The sequence below is a fragment of the Ruditapes philippinarum genome, unplaced genomic scaffold, assembly GCF_026571515.1.
Source record: "Ruditapes philippinarum isolate M1 unplaced genomic scaffold, ASM2657151v2 ctg4222_1_1_1_1, whole genome shotgun sequence".
Classification (NCBI taxonomy): domain Eukaryota; kingdom Metazoa; phylum Mollusca; class Bivalvia; order Venerida; family Veneridae; genus Ruditapes; species Ruditapes philippinarum.
In genome coordinates this window covers 254,805-280,848 of record NW_026866079.1, presented here as the reverse complement: position 1 = coordinate 280,848, position 26,044 = coordinate 254,805, and the positions used below count along the sequence as shown (strand labels likewise).

General features: G+C 32.9%; 1 protein-coding gene across 1 annotated transcript in view; it reads left to right on the top strand.

Annotated features, from left to right (window-relative positions):
• The window catches only part of LOC132731226 (sushi, von Willebrand factor type A, EGF and pentraxin domain-containing protein 1-like), a 34,559-nt gene that overhangs the window by 5,739 nt on the left and 2,776 nt on the right, over positions 1–26,044 (top strand). Inside the window, exons 7-23 of the mRNA XM_060717364.1 lie at positions 8–155; positions 3,665–3,820; positions 4,418–4,579; positions 4,982–5,149; positions 9,244–9,411; positions 10,298–10,459; positions 11,041–11,208; positions 11,635–11,802; positions 13,545–13,700; positions 14,419–14,589; positions 15,750–15,923; positions 17,000–17,167; positions 17,854–18,015; positions 18,459–18,632; positions 21,911–22,093; positions 22,342–22,503; positions 23,320–23,496. Of these exons, the coding sequence (XP_060573347.1) occupies positions 8–155; positions 3,665–3,820; positions 4,418–4,579; positions 4,982–5,149; positions 9,244–9,411; positions 10,298–10,459; positions 11,041–11,208; positions 11,635–11,802; positions 13,545–13,700; positions 14,419–14,589; positions 15,750–15,923; positions 17,000–17,167; positions 17,854–18,015; positions 18,459–18,632; positions 21,911–22,093; positions 22,342–22,503; positions 23,320–23,496 (2,827 nt within the window). The remainder of the gene's footprint in view (positions 1–7; positions 156–3,664; positions 3,821–4,417; positions 4,580–4,981; positions 5,150–9,243; positions 9,412–10,297; positions 10,460–11,040; positions 11,209–11,634; positions 11,803–13,544; positions 13,701–14,418; positions 14,590–15,749; positions 15,924–16,999; positions 17,168–17,853; positions 18,016–18,458; positions 18,633–21,910; positions 22,094–22,341; positions 22,504–23,319; positions 23,497–26,044) is intronic.

Below are 26,044 nucleotides of genomic sequence, written 5' to 3'. Positions count from 1 at the left end.
AATTCAGGCGGTAAGCAATGATAAGACGACGGCGTCGGTAGCGCCGGGATATTGCAGAAATAGCCAGACATCGTCTAACTACCCAGTGGACCCCTCCGTGTCTGCTCCTACAGGTTCGACGATTGGATCACTGATTACCATTACACAGACATATAGTAAGACTAATGGTTTTGTTATGTTTGTGGAAGTGCTGCAAATAGCGTGACAATTTGCATCGAAATATGTTTTTAAAACGTGACGATTTGCATCAAAATATAGTTTTAAAGCGTGACAATTTGCATCAAAATATGTTTTTAAAGCGTGACGATTTGCACCAAAATTTGTTTTTAAATCGTGACGATTTACAACAAAATATGTTTTTAAAGCGTGTCAATTTACTTCAAAATATATTTTTAAAGCGTGACAATTTGCATCAAAAATATTTTAAAGCGCAACGATTTGCATCAAAATATGTTTCTAAAGCGTGACGATTTACAACAAAATATGTTTTTAAAGCGTGACAATTTGCATCAAAATATGTTTTTAAAATGTAACAATTTGCATCAAAATATGTTTTTAAAGCCTGACAATTTGCATCAAAAATGTTTTAAAGCGCAACGATTTGCATAAAAATATGTTTTTCAATCGTGACGATTTACAACAAAATATGTTTTTAAAGCGTGACAATTTGCATCAAAATATGTTTTTAAAGCGTGACGATATGTACCAAAATATGTTTTTCAATCGTGACGATTTACTTCAAAATATATTTTTAAAGCGTGACAATTTGCATCAAAAATGTTTTAAAGCCAACGATTTGCATAAAAATATGTTTCTAAAGCGTGACGATTTACATCAAAATGTGTTTTTAATCGTGGCAATTTGCATCAAAATATGTTTTTAAAATGTAATAATTTGCATCAAAATATGTTTTTAAAGCCTGACAATTTGCATCAAAATATGTTTTTAAAGCGTAAAAATTTGCATCAAAATATCTTCTTTAAGCCTGACAATTTGCATCAAAATATGTTTTTAAAATGTAACAATTTGCATCAAAATATGTTTTTAAAGCCTGACAATTTGCATCAAAATATGTTTCTAAAGCGTGACGATTTACAACAAAATATGTTTTTGAAGCGCAACGATTTGCATCAAATTATGTTTTTAAAGTGTAACAATTTGCATCAAAATATGTTTTTAAAGCCTGACAATTTGCATCAAATTATGTTTTTAAAGCCTGACAATTGGCATCGAAATATGTTTTTAAAGCCAATGATTTGCATCAAATTATGTTTTTAAAGTCTGACAATTTGCATCAAAATAATAGTATGTTTTTAAAGCGTGACAATTTGCATCAAACTATGTTTTTAAAGCCTGACAATTGGCATCGAAATATGTTTTAAAGCGTAACAATTTGCATCAAATTATATTTTTAAAGCCTGACAATTTGCATCAAAATATGTTTTTAAAACCTGACAATTTGCATCAAAATATGTTTTTAAAGCGTGACAATTTGCATCAAAATATGTTTTTAAAGCGTGACAATTTGCATCAAAATATGTTTTTAAAGCCTGACAATTTGCATCAAAATATGTTTTAAAACCGATTCGTAACTCAAAAGCAGAGAATAATAATACTAATAATAATAATACTAATAATAAAAATAATAATAATAATAATAATAATAATAATGATGATAATGATAATGATAATACTAATAATACTAATAATAATAATAATAAAAATAATAATAATAATGATGATAATAATAATAATAATAATAATAATAATAATAATGATAATAATAAAAATGATAATGATGATGATAATAATAATAATAATAATAATAATACATGTAATAATAATAAATTTATTTTTTGATATTTTTGCGACGGACGCGCCCTCAGGCGCGTTCAGAGCTAAGTCATCTACACATGGGATTTCGTTGGCTACACTCGCGCAATGTGTCCTAAACCAATTAACAGCCCAAGAAATAGTACATGAATTTGATCCTTCAAAACTCCCATACTTTGTCTGGATATCTTAATGTCTTCCATATTTAGCCTTTTCAATTTCAAATTAAGTTATCCAAGTTAAAATATGAACGTATATTATTGATAAAAACGTTGTAGTCCCGTAGTATTATTGCGCAATATGCAAATTACTGCTGAAACGATTTACCGCTGTCGAAAAAGTAGGACAGCAAATTATACTTCAATAAAGGTGTAACCTCTGAGTTCCAAGACATTATAAGTAGGAAATAAATATTTCTACATTATACAAAACATTATTATTAACAAATCAAAAGTTTTTCGTGACTAGGATAAATCGCGCATTAATAAAAGAAGAACTATTTTCGTGACTCATACCGCAGGTTTAGCTGAATATTCAGCAGTTATTAATATATTAGATACAGTACAATGGCTAGTATAAATATCTATTTTTGAAAATGCATGTAAGACACTTTACCGCCATGTAGTCTTTCATGGTAAGGAAGTTATAATATCAGTTCTACATCCGATTCTTGTGGTTTGTTTACATATTTTACTAGGTCATGATATGAGTTAACCTTCGCTATTCTAAAAATAGATTCTGCTTCACTTGTTCTGATTTTTGGACAGGCGATTAGGAAGTACACATTAAACATGTAATTAATAAACCAGCGGATTGTAATGCAATACTTTTAGAAATGCTATACAATTGTAAGAAGCAAACAAGTTGAAAATGGAATTTAGTGTGAAGTTGAAAAGGACAACTAAACACTGTAGTGCTTAAGTGACATTTAAATTAAAATAAAAACGATGTGCTCTGGCCTCTACATCTTTACCTTGTAAATAAAAAAAATCTAAGAAATACACTATTAATTGCTGATGACTTTAACCAATTTTTTTTTTTAATGAGACATATCCAAGAGAAATAAAAATACAAATGACTTATATTTTATTGTCTGTATGCCCACTATGATATAACACGAAGCAATTCTAAATAGCATTCTCAAATGTATAATGTATTATGTTTGAAGTTTATTTGCCTGGATTTATTCTAGAAATATTTCGTTGATAGTTTTTTTTTCTATTTACATATCATTTCTTAGAATAAATCGATAAGGACACTGATTTACAAGTTTGACCAGAGTTTTTAGGCATAAATTTCATTCTGTATTTAAGTGCTTGAAAGTAGAAAATCTGAATTATATCAATTTGGGACACAAAATATATTGCTGTACAAATCTCGAACTTGTATGGAACAAATTTTCTCTGTTATATATTTTGTGTTTTGATTTGTTTTGTTTTGTTTCTTTCAAAAAGAAGCCTTAATTAATGTCTCTCCGGTTGCATGTCCGTCGCATTCAGTGCTGCAGCACTTTGATTTACCATTATCATTAATACTGGTATGATTTCTCTTTGATTAACTCGGACAATTGGTATTTCTGATTTACTTTTTTTCTATTTCAGAGACATGTTGTAAGTATTGATCGCATCATATACTTTATGTTAAAATCAATACATTTAAATTAATTAAACGACCAAACTGTATATGACTGATAATAATTTATAGTAGGATAGTTTTATGAAAATAGTGCTGTTTTTTTTTTAATTTTCAAATCAATTTGATTTACACTGCTAAAAAGAAAATTTAGTTTCTAAACATCTATATAATCCCGGTACATAAGATACCTGTCCAGTGCTCGATTCCCCGGATGGTGGATCTGTAAACGTTACAACAAATGGAGCGGCAACAACAGCTATTTACACGTGCGAAGCGGGATATGCGTTGTATGGCGTCTCAGAAAGAAGTTGCCTAGGCAACGGCACATGGAGTGATGAGCCACCTACTTGTAGTAAGTATAAATTGTTGGTCTATGTTTATTTTCGAAAAATTTGTGATGCAAAATTTTTAAGTTAAGATAACGTTAGCAACTATATACAACTAGTTACTCTTATTTTACTGTATCATCTCAGAGCTTCTGGCTTAAGTATCTGAGCTGCCATTGAGCGAGTTACAAGTGTCTAAATGACCCCATAGGATACGTTCTTTTTTCTGGTTTAGAAAAGCAAATGATTGGCAAATAATACATGATTTTGTAAAGTGTTAAGCGCCTACTGATCCCGATAATGTATATATGTGATAGAATTATGCGCATTCTAATCCCGATAATGTAATTTGTAATAGGGCTATGTGCCGTCTGATCCCGATAATGTAATAGGTAATATATAGATTTATGCGCATTCTGATCCCGATAATGTAATAATTATGTAATATATAATTATGCGCCTTCTGATCCCGATAATGTAACAGGTAATAGATTTATGCTCATTCTAATCCCGATAATGTAATTTGTAATTGAATTATGCGCCTTCTGATCCCGATAATGTAATATGTAATTGAATTATGCGCCTTCTGATCCTGATAATGTAATAGAATTGATATTTTGTAGAATGTGAAGCTCCTTCTGATCCCGATCATGGATTTGCGAACGTTTATGCGGACGGCAGTTATGTAACATACTCGTGCGAAGTTGGATATGTCTTAAAGGGAGACCAGTATAGGTGGTGTCAGACAAATGGCAATGCTTGGAACGGAACGGAGCCTATATGTGGTAATTAGAATTCTAACATAGTCTTACAGTAAGACTGTGGTGTGTACCCTGTATTGCGCGCCTGTGTACCATGTTTTGAGATTACTAGATTACAAGCAGTGTACCTTGTTCATATAAACTGTGGGTCTGTAGTAAACAACATAATATTTTTGGTCCCAGGTTGGTGCTTTGGTCCTAGGTTGGTGCGACCAAAACAAAAAAATACCCCGCTTGACAATATGAGTATATAATGTTCATATGTTCATTAATGTTAACACAATATTTTTGTATATGAAAACACTCTAGAAATGTTATTTCCTTTAATAAAAGACTAGCTGCTACATACAGTGTACAAGTAAATCTAGATTTATATAAATGATTATCATGTGACTATGATTGATATTCATTTTCGTCTATGTTAAGAAACATGTTCTGTGCTTGGAGACCTTACAAATGGCAATGTTACGTTGGAACAAGCTAGTTACACCACAGCCGCTATGTTTTCATGTGATGTAGGATTCAGTCTCCTGGGTGCAAATAATGTCACCTGTCAAACAGACGGCACTTGGAGTGACACCATGCCATCATGCGGTAAGTTAACTAAGCAAATATAAGAAATATATAAAGATAATTATCTGGCTTGTAAACTAACATTGATTCCAAAAGAATTCTTAAAGTGAATATAGATCCATATTTGTCTTCAACGTCGAAGTTATAACAAAAATGTGTCTATTAAAAGTTAAGTTTGAAGTGATTTTTTTCTCAATTTGCGCCTGCAAAATGCTCCAAATCAGACTTTTGTGTAGATCTGTACTATAAACAACACGTTGACTCGAATTTTATCCAAAGAAATCTTTAAAGATTGAATATCAAAAAAGTAGCGCACCAAAAATTGGCAATAATACAGTACTTAATTGATACAATCTTTTTATGTTTTACTGCCAAGTTTAGTCCAGAAAACGGGATAAAGTACAGCTCAAGCCGGTGCTAGGGGCGTGAGGGTTGTTGCATAAATTTCTTTATCTCTCATGTACAGGCTCATTCAAACCGAATCTGCAATTTTCATTAAATAATGTATTTAATAAACAGTCCGATTGATTGGGAGACTTTTGCAGGTGCGCGCTGACGTAATATGCTATTTTTAGTAAAAATGCAGCACTCTCGTGAGCGTCTGCAATAAAGTGTGTAGTCTGGGTGTACCGAATATCTAATGGACATTCTGTGAGTAGACAATAATTATATAGATCTATTATGTATCTGTAGATTGTAATGTTATGTCAGTAAAACAAAACGCCGCTCTGATAGACAAAAAATCTTTTAAAGCAAATATAATATGTTTTCGCGAGCAGCTGTATGTCAACATGCTTTTGAAAACGCCCAGGTGTATTTTTTTTTAAACAACTGATTAATTCCGTTTAAACGCGCACATGTTGTTAATTAATTTACTCGAGGAAAGGGGCTTACAAACGACAGATACGGAGGATCATGTATACTCGCCATCGTTTTTTATGGTTATGTTCGATATAGGGCCTGTTCAAAGTTATTATTTATAAAGAGAGGTAGAAACATTGTAGCTTCTTAATTTCCAGCAAAGAGTGACTACACAGTTTTATATTTGTCTGAGATTGTAATTCTTTTGAACAAAGTGCATATATTTCATTGTTAATAAAGCAAGCAAAGCCAAGGGTTAGACCAGTGTGCCTGGAGGTGGAAATCACAGGGGGAAGACGCTGTGATCTGACATTATCCCGGGCCCCCTCCCCCCGAAGGCCCTGCTACAACCCATAAAAAATATCAATGCAAGTTGATTTGCACAATAAAAATTCATAAAAACAATATTCTGACACGTTTCGACGATTTTCATTATACCCCTATACTATATATTATAACAAGGGTAACCGTCTTCTGTGCGGCTTCCAGCGCTTTGATACTGCCCAAGTTCATATCTATCGTCGAAAAAAAAGCCAAAAAACTCAAAAAACTATATAATTTTAAAAAACATGGTCTCGATCAACGAAGCATTGATAAATGTATGTAATAACAACAGTCAATTTTGGAAATGTTGGCAACTTATTTTGATACAACTCCCGAAATTGCCGGTGACTTGAATCTGACAAGATCTGATTCACGTAAACATTGAAATGTTCACAGACTGAATTGCATCAGAAACGCTAAGATGTGTAGAAAATTTAATTGCATCTGTTAAAACAAAATATTCAATAAACATTACCACAAAAATACACTCCGAATATATTTCCTATCGTGGCGTAACGATCAAATATAATCCGATATTCCCGTCTTTTCTCATGCCTCCATTTACACAAACTTGACCCGGAAACGGTGATGCACAACTCTGTATGGTTCTCGTCCTCCGGCTTATACGACGGGTACGATCGGTACCAGTAACTTTGTAAACATAAACACGTGTAAATATAGCGCCAATTTCGAAAGTTTGTCTAGAACTGTTTTCCCGCACATTTTCTGTCGATATAGTACAGAAATCACAAAATGTCAATAGTTTAACCTGGTAAACATATAATAAAACACTGAGTATTTGTACACTGAGCTGCCAATATTTATACACGTGTTTATGTTTACAAAGTACTGGTACCGAATCGTACGCCGTCGTATAAGCGAGACGAGAACCATACAGAGTTTGCATCACCGTTTCCGGGTCAAGTTTGTGTAATGGAGGCATGAGAAAAGACGGGAATATCGGATTATACTTTGATCGTTACGCCACGATAGGAAATATATTCGGAGTGTATTTTTGTGGTAATGTTTATTGAATATTTTGTTTTAACAGATGCAATTAAATTTTCTACGCATCTTAGCGTTTCTGATGCAATTCAGTCGTGAACATTTCAATGTTTACGTGAATCAGATCTTGTCAGATTTCAAGTCACCGGCAATTTCGGGAGTTGTATCAAAATAAGTTGCCAACATTTCCAAAATTGACTGTTGTTATTACATACATTTATCAATGCTTCGTTGATCGAGACCATGTTTTTAAAAATTATATTGAGTTTTGGCTGAGTTTCGACGATAGATATGAACTTGGGCAGTATCAAAGCGCTGGAAGCGCACAGAAGACGGTACCCTTGTTATAATATATAGTATAGGGGTATAATGAAAATCGTCGAAACGTGTCAGAATATTGTTTTTATGAATTTTTATTGTGCAAATCAACTTGCATTGATATTTTTTATGGGTTGTAGCAGGGCCTTCGTGGGGAGGGGGCCCGGGATAATGTCAGATCACAGCGTCTTCCCCCTGTGGTGGAAATGACATCTCAAATTAGTTTTGGACCACTTCAAAACTTAGAAAACACTCTTTGTTTTATATGATAAAACCAGAAATCACAACCTTGAATTCGAAATCGACAATTTAAGTAAGATATTTATGACAACTTTGAAGTAATCTCCTCGATAAACGACCCCTAACATGCCTAAGGTAGCTTAAGGTCTTCAGCGTACCCGTTTATATAATATGACATGACGTGAACGCTGAAGATAACCCCGTAGGGAAAGTCCACCAATAATCGTGCCAGGAATCTGACACGCTCGTATTTATTCATCGAACATGCCATGAAGTAAAGTGAAGCACACCTTGATAAAACTATATATAATCTGTTGATAAGCCAAGGATGGACAAATAAAAATCTTATTACGAATATAAACTACTTAATAGTTTCCGACAGGTAAAATTTTCGGCACTTGGCCGACATATTTGCAAAATGTTTGACCACGTGATTACAAGATTGACCTTTATGAACCCATGCATGTGCTTCCAATATTTTTATAAATTACTTTTTTTAAAGATATTGAAAAAGGTGATTTACTGACTTTTATATTCAATAAAATCGTATTTAAGTACTAAAAAATTAATGAAAATAAATAAAAACATTATCTTGAATAAAAATATCGAAATCATGTCAACAAAATGTTCTATATATAGTACACGACTCTATTCAAATCTGTTCCTGCGAATGACGTCATACGAGGTCTTGCGTGGCACCTGAATGTCATGGCCGACTGTAGTCGGCGTAAATTGATATTTTGCAGTTAAATAGGCAATTAATTATATGACGATATTAATATTTTGATACTTTAATTGGTATAGAACGATATTAAAATAATTGTTTTATCGTAAAATGCACAAGAATTGATTGGGTCAAGTGTATTTGCAAGTGAAAAACAAGAATAAATCATCTTATGTTATTCTGGTTAGGTTTCGTAACGGGTCTAATCCAAAACTTTAATGCCGCATCAGATGAAAAACAAAAATGTTAAATAGCGGCATATAAAGTTTTGGAAGCCAGAACTATGCCTAAGCCTATGTATATTTCAGAAGTAAAACTAATATAATAATACACAAATGAAAAGGTAATGAACCTTATACCTATATACTACAGGTTTTAACCCTAGAGTCTATTCCAGGATACGGCCCAATTAGTATGAGGCCTATATGTGTTACCTCTGAGTGGATGGAGTTCCTTGAAAGTAAAAACAAGAAAGAAAAAAATGATAAAGTTTTTAGTGTCATTGTAAAACATTTTTAATTAATTACTGATCCCTAAAATGTTGTGCCAAAGAAGCTAAGTATTATAATCCTTATCTCACCTGTTTATTGTACTATAAATAGTTTGAAATCTAGTTTTCTTTAGGTTTTCATTTTCATTTTAGTTGCTTGTCAATCATTAACAACTCCAAACCTTGGAAATATAACATTTACAACTGATGGTTCAAGGACATATGCTGCATTTACCTGTACAGATGGTTATAGGGTGTTGGGTGACAGTCTTTTATCCTGCTTTTCAAATAGTTCCTGGGATTTACCTGTTCCAACCTGCAGTAAGTCATTTTTATATGGTTGTCTATCTTTATCAACATAAAGTTAAACATAATTTGTTGTACATGGTACAAACACAGTGACTCAGCACAGTGTTGGGATAGTGAAAAAAGTTACCAATATTCTTGAAATAAATATATACTTCTTTATATAAATATATAGATAAGCGTCCCTGTCACTGAGGTTACAAACATGCTGTTTTAAAAGTACCCTAATTGTCAAATGTTATGATTTTTAAAAATATTTTGCACCTTCAAACTCTGATTTTACTTATTAACAGTTATCAACATTTTAAGCTTTTAGCTAGATAGATAACTTTTAGGAATAGGTACCTGTGCCAATCTATTTAGAATTTTTATTATAGTTTTGAACTATTATTATGTAAGTTGAGAAAAAAGATGTGTCGGACAAAAGCCAAACTGTGTTTTATCAACATTTTGAGAAAAACGGCTGTCACTAATGTTTAACTACCAGTTAAGTGCTACAAAAAGTATGAAAACTAAATTTGTTCAAAATAAAATGATTGGTGTTATTGAATTCAGTGTCAAATCTGAAGTCTAAAAAATCTTGTGCTGTTAAAGTATAACCAATATGTTCTTCTTCTTTGCCTTCCAATATAGTACAGACACCTTCCGGAGTGTATACTCGTACTAGCACAGCGGTGTGTGAGAAGTGTCTAAATATGTACAAAAGTGATTTAAAAGGTACTATGTATAGTGCTGGTAAAATGGTAAAAAAACACCTGACAGTCTATCGGAGAGTGAGTGGTAGTACTTCCCTCTTGAATCTGTCTATGGTTGTACAGCTTACAACTGTCTGGGGAAGACTGTTCTGAAAATGATTATAACAAGTATGTTCTAAGAATGAATTTTCCTTTTTCTTTTTAAGTATGTGAAGATCTGGAACCTCCAGAATTTGGACAGGTAGATATTGATGGCTCTGGAACAGTTGCTTCGTACACATGCGATGTCGGCTACTCGATGGATGGCGACAGGTCGCGTGACTGTCAATTGGATGGTACCTCGTGGACAGGAAATGCACCAACATGTGGTAGATTATTACAGTGCCCTTAGTTTTGTTGAAAATCAATTTTGATAATCAATTGTTTATATTATTGGACTATTGCTTCTGCAATAATGTCTCACTGCTGCATCAGAATTACAATTAAAAACAGTCTGGTGATTACTATTGAAAATGACTTGAATGTCCATGCCATAAGTCTTTAACATACAAGTTGTTTTGTGGACTGTTTTGATATTCATTGTGGTTAATGGTTCTTCATCTTTGTTTGTTTTATACTGATAACATGATATTCACTCAAGTGAAGAAACTTGATGATTTTGAGGGACATTCACCTAAAATGTGATGCTATGTTCTTGATATGAATAATTATGCTTGGATTTATATAAAGATTTTTATTTGAAAACAGAAAGCTTAATTTAGTTATGAAGCTGCTACTTAATTCAGATTCACTTAATTAAATAAGTAAATGAAATTTTCAGACATATCCATGATTTAATTTTATATCTGTCCAAATTGTTACATTAATGTGATGTTTAAAGATTAATCTGAAACAATTTGATTGTAACTTTTAACATTGTTGATATATATGTACATTCACAATATTTCAGTTACATGCACAGCTTTGTCACCTGTATCTGGTGCCAACATTACATTCTCTACAAATGGATCCCAAACACAGGCAAGTTATAGTTGTCTCCCTGGATATTCGCTGGTAGGGGAGGTAACTTCAGAATGTGACACTTCTGGGACATGGACACAAACAGCATCAACATGTGGTAAGTTTTACAGTTTTCCTTCCCTTTAAGCTAAACTTCACTTTCTGTCATAAAAAAATAATTATATTTTTATTACAATAAGAAAAATGAAACATTTTCTTATTGTTTCAGGTCTAAAATGAAACATTTTTTTTCGAGTATGTTTCTAAACATTGTATCAAACAGATTATGATTATATACTCATTTGTGACTTTTGGATATCATCACCTTAGTGCAGTAACATGTTTACTCCTTAAATGAATTGATTGGAGTAAAATGGTGGCGGTGTACTAAGGCGATCATGATATTTTTGTTTGTTTGCTTTTTTTATTTTATTAAATGAATAATCATTGTTTTGCATTAAATTCATATCACTTATAATAACAGTGATAATCAATAACAAATATATTATGAATAGTACTATAAATATATTATTGTTTCCTACAGTATCGTGTGACACGTTGACAGCACCACCAAGCGGAAGTGTGTCTATAACCAGCAATGGGACAGTATCGGTAGCAGAATACACTTGCAATAACGGCTACTCATTAAGTGGATCAAGTACTAGACTTTGTGGGCAAGATGGCATCTGGGATGGTCAACCTGCACAGTGTGGTATTTATTTGTATTATTTCAAAACTATCAACCCTCCCCAGCAAAGTTCAGTTAGTTTAATGCACTCATCCTTTGAACTTTAACCACTTTTTAAAAAAATGAATATTAGAAGCCAAGGTTAAAAAGACTTGCAAGGCTAGACATCTTGTGGCATGAAAAAGTCCTTTTGATGTTTGCTTTGATTAAGGTTGATTAGTGTGCTCATTTATATTACCGTAATAAATTCTTAATTAATATACCAACGTTATGTGAATATTAATGGATGTCACAATATTTGTTATTCCTGTAACTTTTATTACCATCAAGTAGCACCATCTGGTTTAAATTGATATTAATTAATGCAAACTTGCTGGTTTTTTTTAAACATGATGCAATAATTTATAATATGTGTACATGTTTATCATTAATTTACTTTATAATTAAACTTGAAACAAAAAACAGTTTTAACTCGTGTGTACAAATAGCAGCTTCCATGTATACAAATTGAATTCAGGAGATTTCCAAAACAGTTTGTACTTAAATGATGGTGGTCCCTTTATTATATGTAAAGAAGGGGAAGCCCCAAAATCAAAGTTATGATCCTCTGTAAAGAATATGTCTGTAGATTTAGTTTATCCTCTTTTTGAAATGTGACTATGAAATTGGCATCATAATTGATAATTGTAAATGACATAATTTTTTCAGATTTAAACAGAACAATATGATAATTCGTAAAGAAAAAAACATTTGCCATTTGTAAGTTAAAGACACACAAGCGATTAGAATATTACTTATAATTTTGCAAGTTAAGTGAATAGTTGGGAACTATTTAGCTTAAGGTCTTCAGCGTACCCGTTTATATACTATGACATGACGTGAACGCTGAAGATAACCCCATAGGGAAAGTCCACCAATAATCGTGCCAGGAATCTGACACGCTCGTATTTATTCATCGAACATGCCATGAAGTAAAGTGAAGCATAACTTGATAAAACTATATATTATCTGTTGATAAGCCAAGGATGGACAAATAAAAATCTTATTACGAATATAAACTACCTAATAGTTTCCGACAGGTAAAATTTTCGGCACTTGGCCGCCATATTGCCAAAATGTTTGATCACGTGATTACGAGATTGACCTTTACCAACCCATGTGTCTCCAATATTTTTATAAATTACTTTTTTTTAAAGATATTGAAAACGGTGATTTACTGACTTTTATATTCAATACAATCATATTTAAGTACTAAAAAATTAATGAAAATAAATAAAAACATTATCTTGAATAAAAGTATCAAAATCATGTCAACAAAATGTGTCTAAATATAGTACACGACTCTATTCAAATCTGTTCCCGCGAATGACGTCATACGAGATCTCGCGTGGCACCTGAATGTCATGGCCAACTGTAGTCGGCGTAAATTGATATTTTACAGTTAAATAGGCAATTTTAATGACGGTATTAATATTTTGATACTTTAATTGGTATAGCATGATACTAAAATGATTGTTTTATCGTAAAATGCACAAGAATTGATTGGGTCAAGTGTATTTGCAAGTGAAAAACAAGAATAAATCAACTTATGTTATTCTGGTTAGGTTTCGTAACGGGTCTAATCCAAAACTTTAATGCCGCATCAGATGAAAAACAAAAATGTTAAAAAGCGGCATATAAAGTTTTGGAAGCCAGAACTAGGAACTATTGAAAAAAGTTCACTGTCTATAAATTGAATTTTATTATTATTTCTTATTTTGCCTTAGACTGTGCCGAGCTTACAGATCCAGCCAATGGGAATTTAACTGTGATAGATCAAACTGCTTATTACACATGTGCCGTCAATTACACACTTAGTGGAGAATCACAACTAACGTGCCTGACAGATGGATCTGGGTGGAGCGATACGCCACCTTCTTGTGGTAATTAAAAAAAATTGTTTTGTTGCTGTGACATTTGAGAATTTTAGAACATTAAATGTTAATTTATAGCTGATATTAGTTTTAAAATAGTTTGAAATTATAAGATTATTTTACCAGTGTAGTTATTGATCATAATTAAGTGCCAATCAATCTGTCCATAATCTTTATTCCATGTATGTAACTTTATAACATATACATGTATATGTTATAACATATACATGTATATGTTATATGATTCAACATCACAATTAAGTTAACTTTAGGGAGACACATCAAGAAAAAGTAGTAGTATTCTTTGCCTCTGTTTGCTAATTGATAAAATAGACTCATTGTCATGGCAACATCATTCACATTCCTTGAACAAGCAATTTTAAATGTAGAATTTTGAATTAAGAAAATATATCATAATATACATAATATTTTTAATGTTGGAGATGTAACACTATTATGTTTGGCATGAATGACAAAAAAGTATCATTATTAACACAAAATTATTTGGTAGTAAATTTCATGTACTAGTCACTTGGTTCATACAGGATTCTTTTAAGTTTGATTGTATAGGAAGCTATAAGTTTATAGACACACTTTTGAATCCGTTCCTGGAACCAACAAGTACTGAGCAATGAGTGTAAAGTTTCTTCTCAAAGAAACAACCCCTATGCCACCAATTATAATGTTACCGATGTACATCTGAGCATATTTTATCATTTGTATCCAGTGATGTGCCAGCCTTTGTCGAATATAGCTAGTGGAAGTATAACATTTACAAGTTTGTCTGGATTAAACACAACTGCAGAGTATACTTGTGACGTTGGTTACACCCTTGTAGGCGTGGCTTCACGTACATGCAAACCTGATGGATTGTGGGAAAGCAATGCTCCATATTGTCGTAAGTATGAGTTTTGGTCAAAGACATTACACCCTTGTAGGCGTGGCTTCACATACATGCAAACCTGATGGATTGTGGGTAAACAATGCTCCATATTGTCGTAAGTATGAGTTTTGGTCAAAGACATTACACCCTTGTAGGCGTGGCTTCACGTACATGCAAACCTGATGGATTGTGGGTAAATAATGCTCCATATTGTCGTAAGTACGAGTTTTGGTCAAAGACATTACACCCTTGTAGGCGTGGCTTCACGTACATGCAAACCTGATGGATTATGGGAAAATAATGCTCCATATTGTCGTAAGTATGAGTTTTGGTCAAAGACATTACACCCTTGTAGGCGTTGCTTCACGTACATGCAAACCTGATGGATTGTGGGTAAATAATGCTCCATATTGTCGTAAGTATGAGTTTTGGTCAAAGACATTACACCCTTGTAGGCGTGGCTTCATGTACATGCAAACCTGATGGATTGTGGGTAAATAATGCTCCATATTGTCATAAGTATGAGTTTTGGTCAAAGACATTACACCCTTGGAGGCGTGGCTTCACGTACATGCAAACCTGATGGATTGTGGGTAAATAATGCTCCATATTGTCATAAGTAGGAATTTTGGTCAAAGACATCTTCTCTTGTCTATAAACAATTACAGGGTTCTGAATGAAAATATTTTGTATGAATTGCTCTGAGAAAAGGAAGGTTGGAGTAAGATGTTGTGCATAAAGTTTTAAAACAATTTCCACCGAGTTTTGGTCCTCTATGTAACATATCCATTAATGACAATGACGAAACCTAGTGCAAATGTTTATTTGAATAGGACATTATGAAAGGTATAAATCAGTTTGGGCATATCTAGTTCATGTGCATTATTTGGAAATGAAGAGTTTGTCAATGAAAATCATTTAAGGTCTGCGTAAATCTAATTACAGCAATGTGAACTCCAGTAATTATTGTTTTATAGTCACTTTGTTTGAATCCTGAATTTATGCTAAATTTACATAATAGATTTGACAAAAATATAATTATTTTAATGTAAATTAATATTAATTAATTAATTAATTAACTTTAAATCAATTTGATTTTTATTACAGTTACAATTTTTTTTTATTATTCATAGCATGAACATTTTAAATTAATTTGTAATATGTTTATTTTTCAGAAATATGTGATGTATTACAGTCTCCAAATAATGGAGCAGTTTCACTGACAACAAATGGTTTACAGACTATAGCCACACACTCTTGTGACATAGGTTTTACAATAAATGATGCAGCAATTTTGATGTCAGAATGTGATGAGAGTGGAAATTGGGCGTCGGCAACTGTAGAATGCAGTGAGTAATTTACATGGATTCAACCTAAAATAAGAGTTTTTACCCATTACTCGGTGGAAAAAATATATATAAATGCAGTTGCTCTTGAATTTTGGAGCTGCCCAATTGAAGTTTTAAATATTTCAGTATTGAAATTTTTAGATTTAGCAGCTAACTAATGATTTTTTCCACATATATTTTACAGCCAAAATAAAGGCTGTTATATTCCCCTAGCCCAAAATAGGTATATTTGATTATTTCCCCCTAAAAATGATATATTTTCCCCTGAAATGCCCTGTGCACATACCTCACCGAAACCATGACCTAACAGCGGTTTCCAAAAAGCATTATTCATAAAGATATTACTGAATTTAACATTTCATGTAAATCAAGGGAGGTAATTAGAATTTTATTTTCTATAAAGTCTAAGTCAAATTTTTCAATAAGAAATGAATGCATATATTTTAATGATTACATATTGTTGACAAATATTTGCAGTAAATAGTTTACATATTCTTGGATGTTTGAAAATTGTTTTATAAGCATAATTATATACATATATAAAATTTCACTTAGGTGAGGTAGCAACCTTGACTACAGCATACAGAATCTTTAAATATGTTATGAGTTATATGTTCTATTACCTACTGATATTCATAATATGAAAAAGGATCATTACATTCTTACATTCTCTAAAAGAGCTGTGTGTGTACTGTTTCAAATCAGATAAAAAATGAGAATTTTAAATTTATGTAACTTTAATTTGATGACAAAAATGTGTGTCTCATAAGTTTTCTATAATGTTGGCTTAGGTATAATCTAATTGTTTTCTGATTAACCCGTAACCAGTGCTGGAACCAAAACTGACCAGCCTTTGCCACCAGTATAGAGCCAGGCCAGCTTGCACATCCATGTAGTCTCACCAGGCTCTATACTGTTGGTAGATAAATTTTTGTATTTTGATGTTAAAAGCCCTGTTGAACTTTAAATGGACTGTTTCAAATTCGAAGCTGGACAGATCCTTTATAGAAATATAGTAGGTTAAGGGATAAGTACTGCATATTTCTTAACAAATGTTGGTGTTTCATGTTTTCTAGTCTCATGTGAAGAGCTTGTAAATATATCAAGTGGTGAGGTCACTGTATCAACTAATGGGACATTTACCTTGGCAACTTACCTGTGTGTGACCGGGTATGAGCTTGTTGGCGTGAACACCAGGACTTGTCTGAACTCGGGCTTCTGGACAGACACAGAGCCACGCTGCAGTAAGTTTTGCAAAGAAATATAATATAGCTTATTGATAAAACCTACACTGAAATGTTTGATATAGAAGCTACTGTATCTAAAATAATAATGAAATTCATTCAAATATATTACATTTGAATAATGATACTGAAGGACAAAGAAATAATGATACAGGATTTACAAATTAAAAGGAAGTGTATTTTTAGTTTTTGACGTGTATTACTCGTTAATTCATATTTCTTTGGAAGTGTATTTTGTATAATATTGCATTTTTTCATTTAAATTTTATAATGTAGTTAAGATGTTGTAGCCATAATGGAACACCATTAAATGGAATATATTGGAGCAAGGCCACTTTTTACTCCTTGTTGCCCTTTTAGTTTAGTTTGTTGTAAAATGTCATTGTTTTGCACTAGGATAAATTTTCATAACACATAAAAAGAGTAAAGAAACTAAATACATTAGAAAAATGTTATGTGCTGTTTCTCATTGGGAGGTTGCCATTTCTGCATTTGATACTTAATGTATATATAATCCAAACTACATGTATAATGAAAATCAAATCAAATTTGCAGTGGTAGCTTATTAATAGTTGTAATGTCTGTATTCGAAAAATTAAAGACGACATATTATTAAGTCATATTGAACATGTGCATTGAAAAAATACATTATAATTTATGTGCCATTATTTTTTGGATATATATAGAGTGTGAATCACCAACTTCAATATTAGACGGATCAGAGAGTGTCTCCTCAGATGGTATGGTGATGTTTTATCAGTGCAACAGTGGATACAGTATGGATGGTGCTGCAAACATCACTTGCCAGGAAGACGGCACCGGGTGGGATCAATCCCCACCAACTTGTGGTATATTTCTTTTGCTAATTATTTCTGTTTATTGTAAGTTTTGAAAACTAAAAATTAGGAGGAAATTAGCCATAGATTTAGTTGCTTATTCCAATTATTTTAAAACAATTTAAACTAAAATAATTTTCTTATTAAATTCTAATTGAGTTTAATATATTTGTATTTTTTTATCATAAACACATCATATTGTTAAGATATAAAATAAGTTTTAAATGAGCTGTGGTAATCCCTGAATATTTAAAATATAATCTGATACACAATGAACAAGACAATAAAAATATTAAGATTTAAAAGTGAAAGATTGTTATAATGAAACTTAAATTTGTCTTTTCTGGTGAAATTTTTAAATGAAAATCATGATTACTTCTGCAAATGATAACAAAATTGATGATATTTTAAAAGGTTTGATATCTTGAGACATTAATTGTTTTGCATTTACTAAGTTGAATGTGATGATTTGACCAACCCTGTTGATGGATTGGTAACCATAGCAACTGATGGAAGCAACAGCATAGCAACATATACTTGTGACATAGGATATTCCTTGGATGGTTCAGGATCATCAATTCGTACCTGTAATTCATTAGGATCATGGTCAGATCTGTCACCTAGCTGTGGTAAATCTTTTAAATATCTGTTTTTTGTTTGTTTTGTTTCTTGTGTTTTTTTTTTTTAAATCAAAAACATAAAATGAGGGACAATTTGATCTCACACAGAACTGTTTTTTAGCTCACCTGAGCATATGCTCAGGGTGAGCTATTAGGATCACTCTTCGTCCGTCGTCCGTCGTACGTCGTCCGTCGTACGTTGTCCGTTCACACTTTTCAAACGACATCTCCTCTGAAACCATAAGGCAGATCATAATGAAACTTCACAGAGATGTTCCTTGTGTGTAGCCTTAACAAAGTTGTTCAAAGAATTCCATTCCATGCAGAACTCTGGTTGCCATGGCAACCAAAAGAAAAAACTTTAAACATCTTCTATTAGAAAGCCCAAAGAGCTAGATCTTAGATATTTGGCATAAACATCTTCTAGTGAGTGTCTACCAAGATTGTTCAAATAAAATCCCTGGGGTCAAAAATTGGCCCCGCCCCAGGGGGTCATTGATTTCCCTATATGCATATAGTAAAAACTTAAAAAATCTTCTTTTAAAGAACCAAAGAGCTAGAGCTAAGATATTAAGCATGAACATCTTCTAATGAGTGTCTACCAAGATTGTTCAAATAAAAGCCTGGGTCAAAATGGCCCGTCCAGGGGGTCATTGATTTTCCCTATATGCATAAGTAAAAACTTAAAAAATCTTCTTTCTAAAAAACCGAAAGAGCTAGAGCTTAGATATTTGGCATGAAAAATGTTCTAATGGATGTCTACCAAGTTTGTTCAAATAAAAGCCCTGGGGTCAAAATTGGCCCGCCCCTGGGGGTAAATTGATTTTCCCTATATGCATATACTAAAAACTTAAAAAAATTTCTTTTAAAGAACCAAAGAGCTAGAACTAAGACATTTAGCATGAAACATCTTCTAATCGGGTGTCTACCAAGATTGTTCAAATAAAAGCCCTGGGGTCAAATTGGCCCGCCCCAGGGGGTCATTGATTTTCCCTATATGCATATAGTAAAAACTTAAAAAAAATCTTCTTTAAAAGAACCCAAAGAGCTAGACCTAAGATATTAAGCATGAAACATCTTCTAATGAGTGTCTACCAAGATTGTTCAAATAAAAGCCCTGGGTCAAAATTGGCCCCGTCCCAGGGGGTCATTGATTTTTTCCTATATGCATATAGTAAAAACTTAAAAAAATCTTCTTCTAAAAAAACAGAAGAAGAGCTAGAGCTTAGATATTTGGCATTTAATATGTTCCTAATGGATGTCTACCAAGTTTGTTCAAATTAAAAGCCCTGGGTCAAAATTGGCCCCGCCCCAGGGGGTCATTGATTTTCCCTATATGGATATAGTAAAAACTTAAAAAAATCTTCTTTTAAAGAACCAAAAGAGCTAGACCTAAGATATTAAGGCATGAAATATCTTCTAATAAGTGTCTACCAAGATTGTTCAAATAAAAGCCCTGGGTCAAAATTGGCCCCGCCCAGGGGGTCATTGATTTTCCTGTATGCATATAGTAATAAAAAACTTAAAAAAAAAAAAATCTTCTTTTTTTAAGAACCAAAGAGCTAGACCTAAGCATTAAGCATGAAACATCTTCTAATAAGTGTCCTACCAAGATTGTTCAAATAAAAGCCCTGGGTCAAAATTTGCCCCCGCCCAGGGGGTCATTGATTTTCCCTATATGCATATAGTAAAACTTAAAAAAGTCTTCTTCTAAAAAACCCAAAGAGCTAGAGCTTAGATATTTGGCGTAAAACATGTTCTAATGGATGTCTACCAAGTTTTGTTCAAATAAAAGCCCTGGGTCAAAATTGGCCCAGCCCCAGGGGGTCATTGATTTTCCCTATGTGCATATAGTAATAACTCAAAAAAATCTCTCTTAAAAGAACCCAAAGAGCTAGAGCTAAGATATTAAGTAGAAACATCTTCTTATCAGTGTCTACCAAAGTTTGTTCAAATAAAAGCCCTGGGTCAAAATTGGCCCAGCCCCAGGGGTCATTGATTTTCCCTATGTGCATATAGTAATAACTCAAAAAAATCTTCTCTTAAAGAACCCAAAGAGCTAAAGCTAAGATATTAAGCATGAAACATCTTCTTATCAGTGTTCTACCAAGTTTGTTCAAATAAAGGCCTGGGGTCAAAATTTGCCCCGCCCAGGGGGTCATTGATTTTCCCTATATGCATATAGTAAAAACTTAAAAAAAATCTTTTAAAGAACCCAAAGAGCTAGAGCTAAGATATTTAGTATGAAAACATATTAGAACTAATGGGTGTCTACCAAATTTGTTCAAATAAAAGCCCTGGGGTCAAAATTGGCCCTGTCCCAGGGGTTATTGATTTTTCCCTATATACATAGAGTAAAAAAGTAAAAATCTTCTATTAATGAACCAAAAGAGCTAGAGCTAAGATATTTAACATGAAACATGTTCTAATGGATGTTTACCAAGTTTGTTCAAATAAAAGCCCTGTGGTAAAAATTGGCCCTGCCAGGGAGAAGGGGGAGGGGGCAGAAGTCATTGTTATTCATTATTTGTGTATAGTAAAAACTTAACATCATGAAATATCTTTTAATGGGTGTCTTCCAAGTTTGTTCAAATAAAAGCCCTTTGGTTTAAACTGGCCCGGCCCTTGGGGCCTATGTTCAGGTGAGCGACCCCAGGGCCATCATGGCCCTCTTGTTTAAAACTTAAGATAGAATCATCTAGTTTTATGGACACTGGAAAGAATCAAGTGCATTTATTAATATACGTTTCTGTAACTATACTGTTATTCTATTGCTATTCGAAAATTTAAGAGGGGGTGGGGTGGGATAATAATATTGTTTGTCTTTCGGGATATATATCTTGACACCCTTAATTGAAGCTTGTATGAAAATACTAATAAACTGTATGAATGAAACAGTATATGCCAGTTTCATATGACCAAGTTCGATAGGCGAGAATTGTTTGCTCACTTAAAATGTGTGAAATAATTCAATTGATAACATTTGATATGTGATGCAATATGAAACATGTGATGTTATTTTGCTATTTTTTTCCAAAATAATTTTATTTTTTACTTTCCCTGCTGGAACAAAGTGAAATCACCCACCAGATAGACCCAAAGCTAGCCGCACCCCCGTGAATCGACCAGGGTTATCTGTTGGACTCAATTATTATTTTGATTTTGAATCCCTTAAAACTTGGAATGGATGTTTAATAAAGCTGGACTGATCCATTTAAAAATCAGCAGGTTAAGGGTTACTATTTAAAAAAATAAAAATATAAAATTATTCAAAGAGATATTTAAAGTTTTTTATTTTTGTGTTAAGTGTGATACTCTGTCAAGTCCTGACAGTGGTTCAATGATTTTAGCATTCAATGAGAGCAGTACACAAGCCTTGTTTTCATGTGTTGCTGGATATTACCTTGATGGTCAAAGTCTGCTGACCTGTGGTCAAAATGGAACATGGGATTACCAAACACCTGTTTGTAGTAAGAACAATGTTGTACAAATTATTAATTAATATGTGTATTACCTTGATACATTTCCATCAAGATGAAAATGTGCCTTGAAATTTAACTTTGATTTTAAGTGGAAATATATTTTATTTACTATAACCTATGGAGGAGTATTTTAATGTAAATATAAGGACCTATGTTAACTAGTTGAAACAACAAAAATGTTTTTCATATAATATATGAATTTTAAATAAATTAATTTCTCTAATTTTGATATCTAGAATGTGACCCGCCAACATCACCTGAGAATGGAAGCTTGGCAATATCTGATAATGGTTTCACGGTAATATATAGTTGTAATGTAGGTTACACTCTTCATGGAGACAATACAAGAACTTGTCAAGTTGCTGGACAATCATGGAATGGATCACCCCCATCTTGTGGTTTGATTTACATTTCTTTACAGTTGATTTTACATTAATTTCTATTCCAATAATGATAAATCACTAATGAATAGGTTATCAAAATGAAAGTGAAAAGTATACATTTATTTTAAAACAATTTTGAAAATAAATTGTGTCTGAGTATATCCTTTTGTAAGAGTATTTGAAATGTATGTATTTCACGACAGGGCTATACTACAAATTTAAAATCATATTTTTGTAACAGAATATCTGAATTGACTATTACCAAAACTAATTTCACTAAGTTTTTTATTCGAAATATCTTCACTAAATCAGTTGGCTGCATAGAAGGCATCTGACCTCATATTAGATATAACTCCACTCTAAATAGATAGTTGTATATAAAACTATCACTGTTACATTTGCATAATGAACTTTGTTCTGATAGTTGCCAGTTTAAAGGGATTTAAATATCAAAATAACACAAAATTGTGGACTCTTTTGTACTGTATCCAAAACATGGAGGCTTGAACTAACTGACTTATAAAATATAAGTATATATAGTAAGTACTCCATGGAAATTGCAAGGAAGTACTTTTTTAATTATCACCATTTTATGCTGCAAAATTAACCTTTCAGGGACATGACAGAGGACATGTCTTGGGTTTGTACTCAGTACTTAATAGCAAAAGCTATTTTTCATGCCTTGACTGGTGTATTGACCCTCATTGAACACAAACTACTGGCAGACTACTGTTTGCCTTTAGTATAATACCAAAGAATACTTAAGTTATACATTTGCTTTGTCACAGTTAGAGTTTCTTTGTATAACTGAAATATTCTTTTTCTTGGCAGTTTCTTGTGAGTCTGTACCATCTCTTGGTAATGGAAACATTGGATATACAAGTAATGGGACTGTAACAGAGGTTACTTTTAGTTGTAGCGTAGGTTACACATTGGATAGTGTAACTGGTGAAACATCAATCACTTGCAGTAGTGATGGGTCATGGAGTGATGTGTCCGTCACTTGTGGTAAGCTATATTTAAGCTTTGGATTTATAATAATATAGTATTATATAATATAATATTTATAATAATAATATTCTTAAATTCAAAATTCTTAGATACGAATTATTCTCAAAATAAGAAGAAAAACCTGTACGAAATTTTCTGCACGGAAATGGGGCGGAATTCAAAGGCAGATTCCGCCCAGAAATTTAAATTCTCCCACGAATATACAAGTGTTAAACCATTTGCTTTTGGCACGGATTCCGGCCGGATTCCAGGCGGAAATGGAACGGATTCTGGGCGGAATTGGGACGAAATATGCAAATGAGTTGGGGCGGAATTTTGAAGCGGAATCTTGGGGCGGAACCTTGGGGCGGAATTTCGGAGCGGAATTGTCAAACAAGATTCTGGGCGGAATTCTGTGACAGAATTCAGGGGCGGAATTTTATGAGTTTTATCATGATCACATATTTTGGGATAAAATTATCAATAATGAATCACATTAAATTTTTCTTTCACAAAATTTAATAAAAAAAATATCATATCCTTAAGTCCAAATACAGAATAGAATACCCTACATTCACTATAACACAAACAGTTTTTTTCTAGCTGCAGGTTTTGGAATCTTAGAATCCAACACTTTGTTGTTTTTTTTTTGCAATTATTTTGCTGGAAGTGTTTCAATCATAAATTTGTTTCAAATGTTTCTTATTATTTAAATTACTATTTCTTTAATCCATGTCTGTTTTTAAGTCCACTGCCTGTGTTTCCTAGAACTTCTTGTTTGTGCTCACCTTTAATAATAAAATTCATAATTAATTAAACAAATATTTTGTAATGAATAATCTGGTCGCAAACCCATTATGTTGGTTTTGTCATGACATGGCTCAGTTATGTTTTATTGCATAATTATATGCAGTTATATTTTATATTTTTTAATAATATCAAATTTTATGTTTCAACAGTATTAAATATTAACTATGCTTATAAAGCATATTCAAAAATAGTAAAGCAACACAGAATCAGTTATTCAAGTGTACAAGTGTTTAAGAATTGCTCTGTATAAGAATTAACTGACTGCTTTATGTGTGACACTATTTAATACTGGTTATGTATTTTTCAAGGAAAGATGTTGAATAGTTAAGTATAGAGATTTAAAATTTAGTGAATCGCCTAATAAAATAAAATTATGCTTTTAAATCATGCAAATTTGTAAATGATATTTTGTTTTATGTATCATTTTTTTTCCTTCTAAATTCAACATTATTTGTTTTTAACCCTTTCCCCCATGAGCATATTGTGAAAAATGGCCGTTTTCACTGAAAAGCCTCCTGTTACAAGTTCAAACTGCTATGAAACTATGAAAAATGCTTCAATACTAATCAAACTTGGCACAAATGTTGACTGGACCATTGCCTTTGTAACGACATGCTCAGTCTTAAATTTCCGGTTACCATGGCAACGAGGGGACATCTCAAAATTGCCAAAAATCACTATTTTGCCTCGATTTTTTCCATCAAAATTTATTTTCAAAGTGCTGTAACTGCTCAAGGGATTGAGATAGAGTCAAAGGCTTTTCAGCGTTGGTTAAACGTTACATTATAATCGACCTGGGGTTATTTATAGCCTCTCACAAGTCCAAAACTTTCTTGGCGATGGAGGGGGACTCCGCCCCCCTTCAAACCCCCCTAACAGACGAGGGCACATCCCCCTTCTGGCAACCCCTGATGTATCTTTTGGATGGGGAGCGGCGCCGAAAAAGTGCTCAATTTTTTTAGCAACATTTCTACATTTTTTCACTATTTGAGGCCTAAAAAAGGGGGGGGGTCGAAAGTGCGTTGTTTCGCGTATATATGTGGTAAAGGGTTAACAAAAAATGATGAAAAACTTTGGAATCACCTAAAAACTAGTTTTTCCATGTTAACATGTGGTCTTTCACCTAATTTTGGTGAAAAATTGTTGTTTTGTAACATTTATAATTTTTTAGTTAACCCTTTCCCCCATGAGCATATTGTGAAAAATGGCCGTTTTCACTGAAAAGCCTCCTGTTACAAGTTCAAACTGCTATGAAACTGAAAAATGCTTCAATACTAATCAAACTTGGCACAAATGTTGACTGGACCATTGCCTTTGTAACGACATGCTCAGTCTTAAATTTCCGGTTACCATGGCAACGAGGGGACATCTCAAAATTGCCAAAAATCACTATTTTGCCTTGATTTTTTCCATCAAAATTTATTTCAAAGTGCTGTAACTGCTCAAGGGATTGAGATAGAGTCAAAGGCTTTTCAGCGTTGGTTAAACGTTACATTATAATCGACCTGGGGTTATTTATAGCCTCTCACAAGTCCAAAACTTTCTTGGCGATGAGGGGGACTCCGCCCCCCTTCAAACCCCCCTAACAGAAGGGGGCACATCCCCCTTCTGGCAACCCCCTGATGTATCTTTTGGATGGGGGCGGCGCCGAAAAAGTGCTCATTTTTTTAGCAACATTTCTCAAAAGAAAACTTATGTTTGGGGCCCAAATAGGACATTTTTTCACTATTTGAGGCCTAAAAAAGGGGGGGGGTCG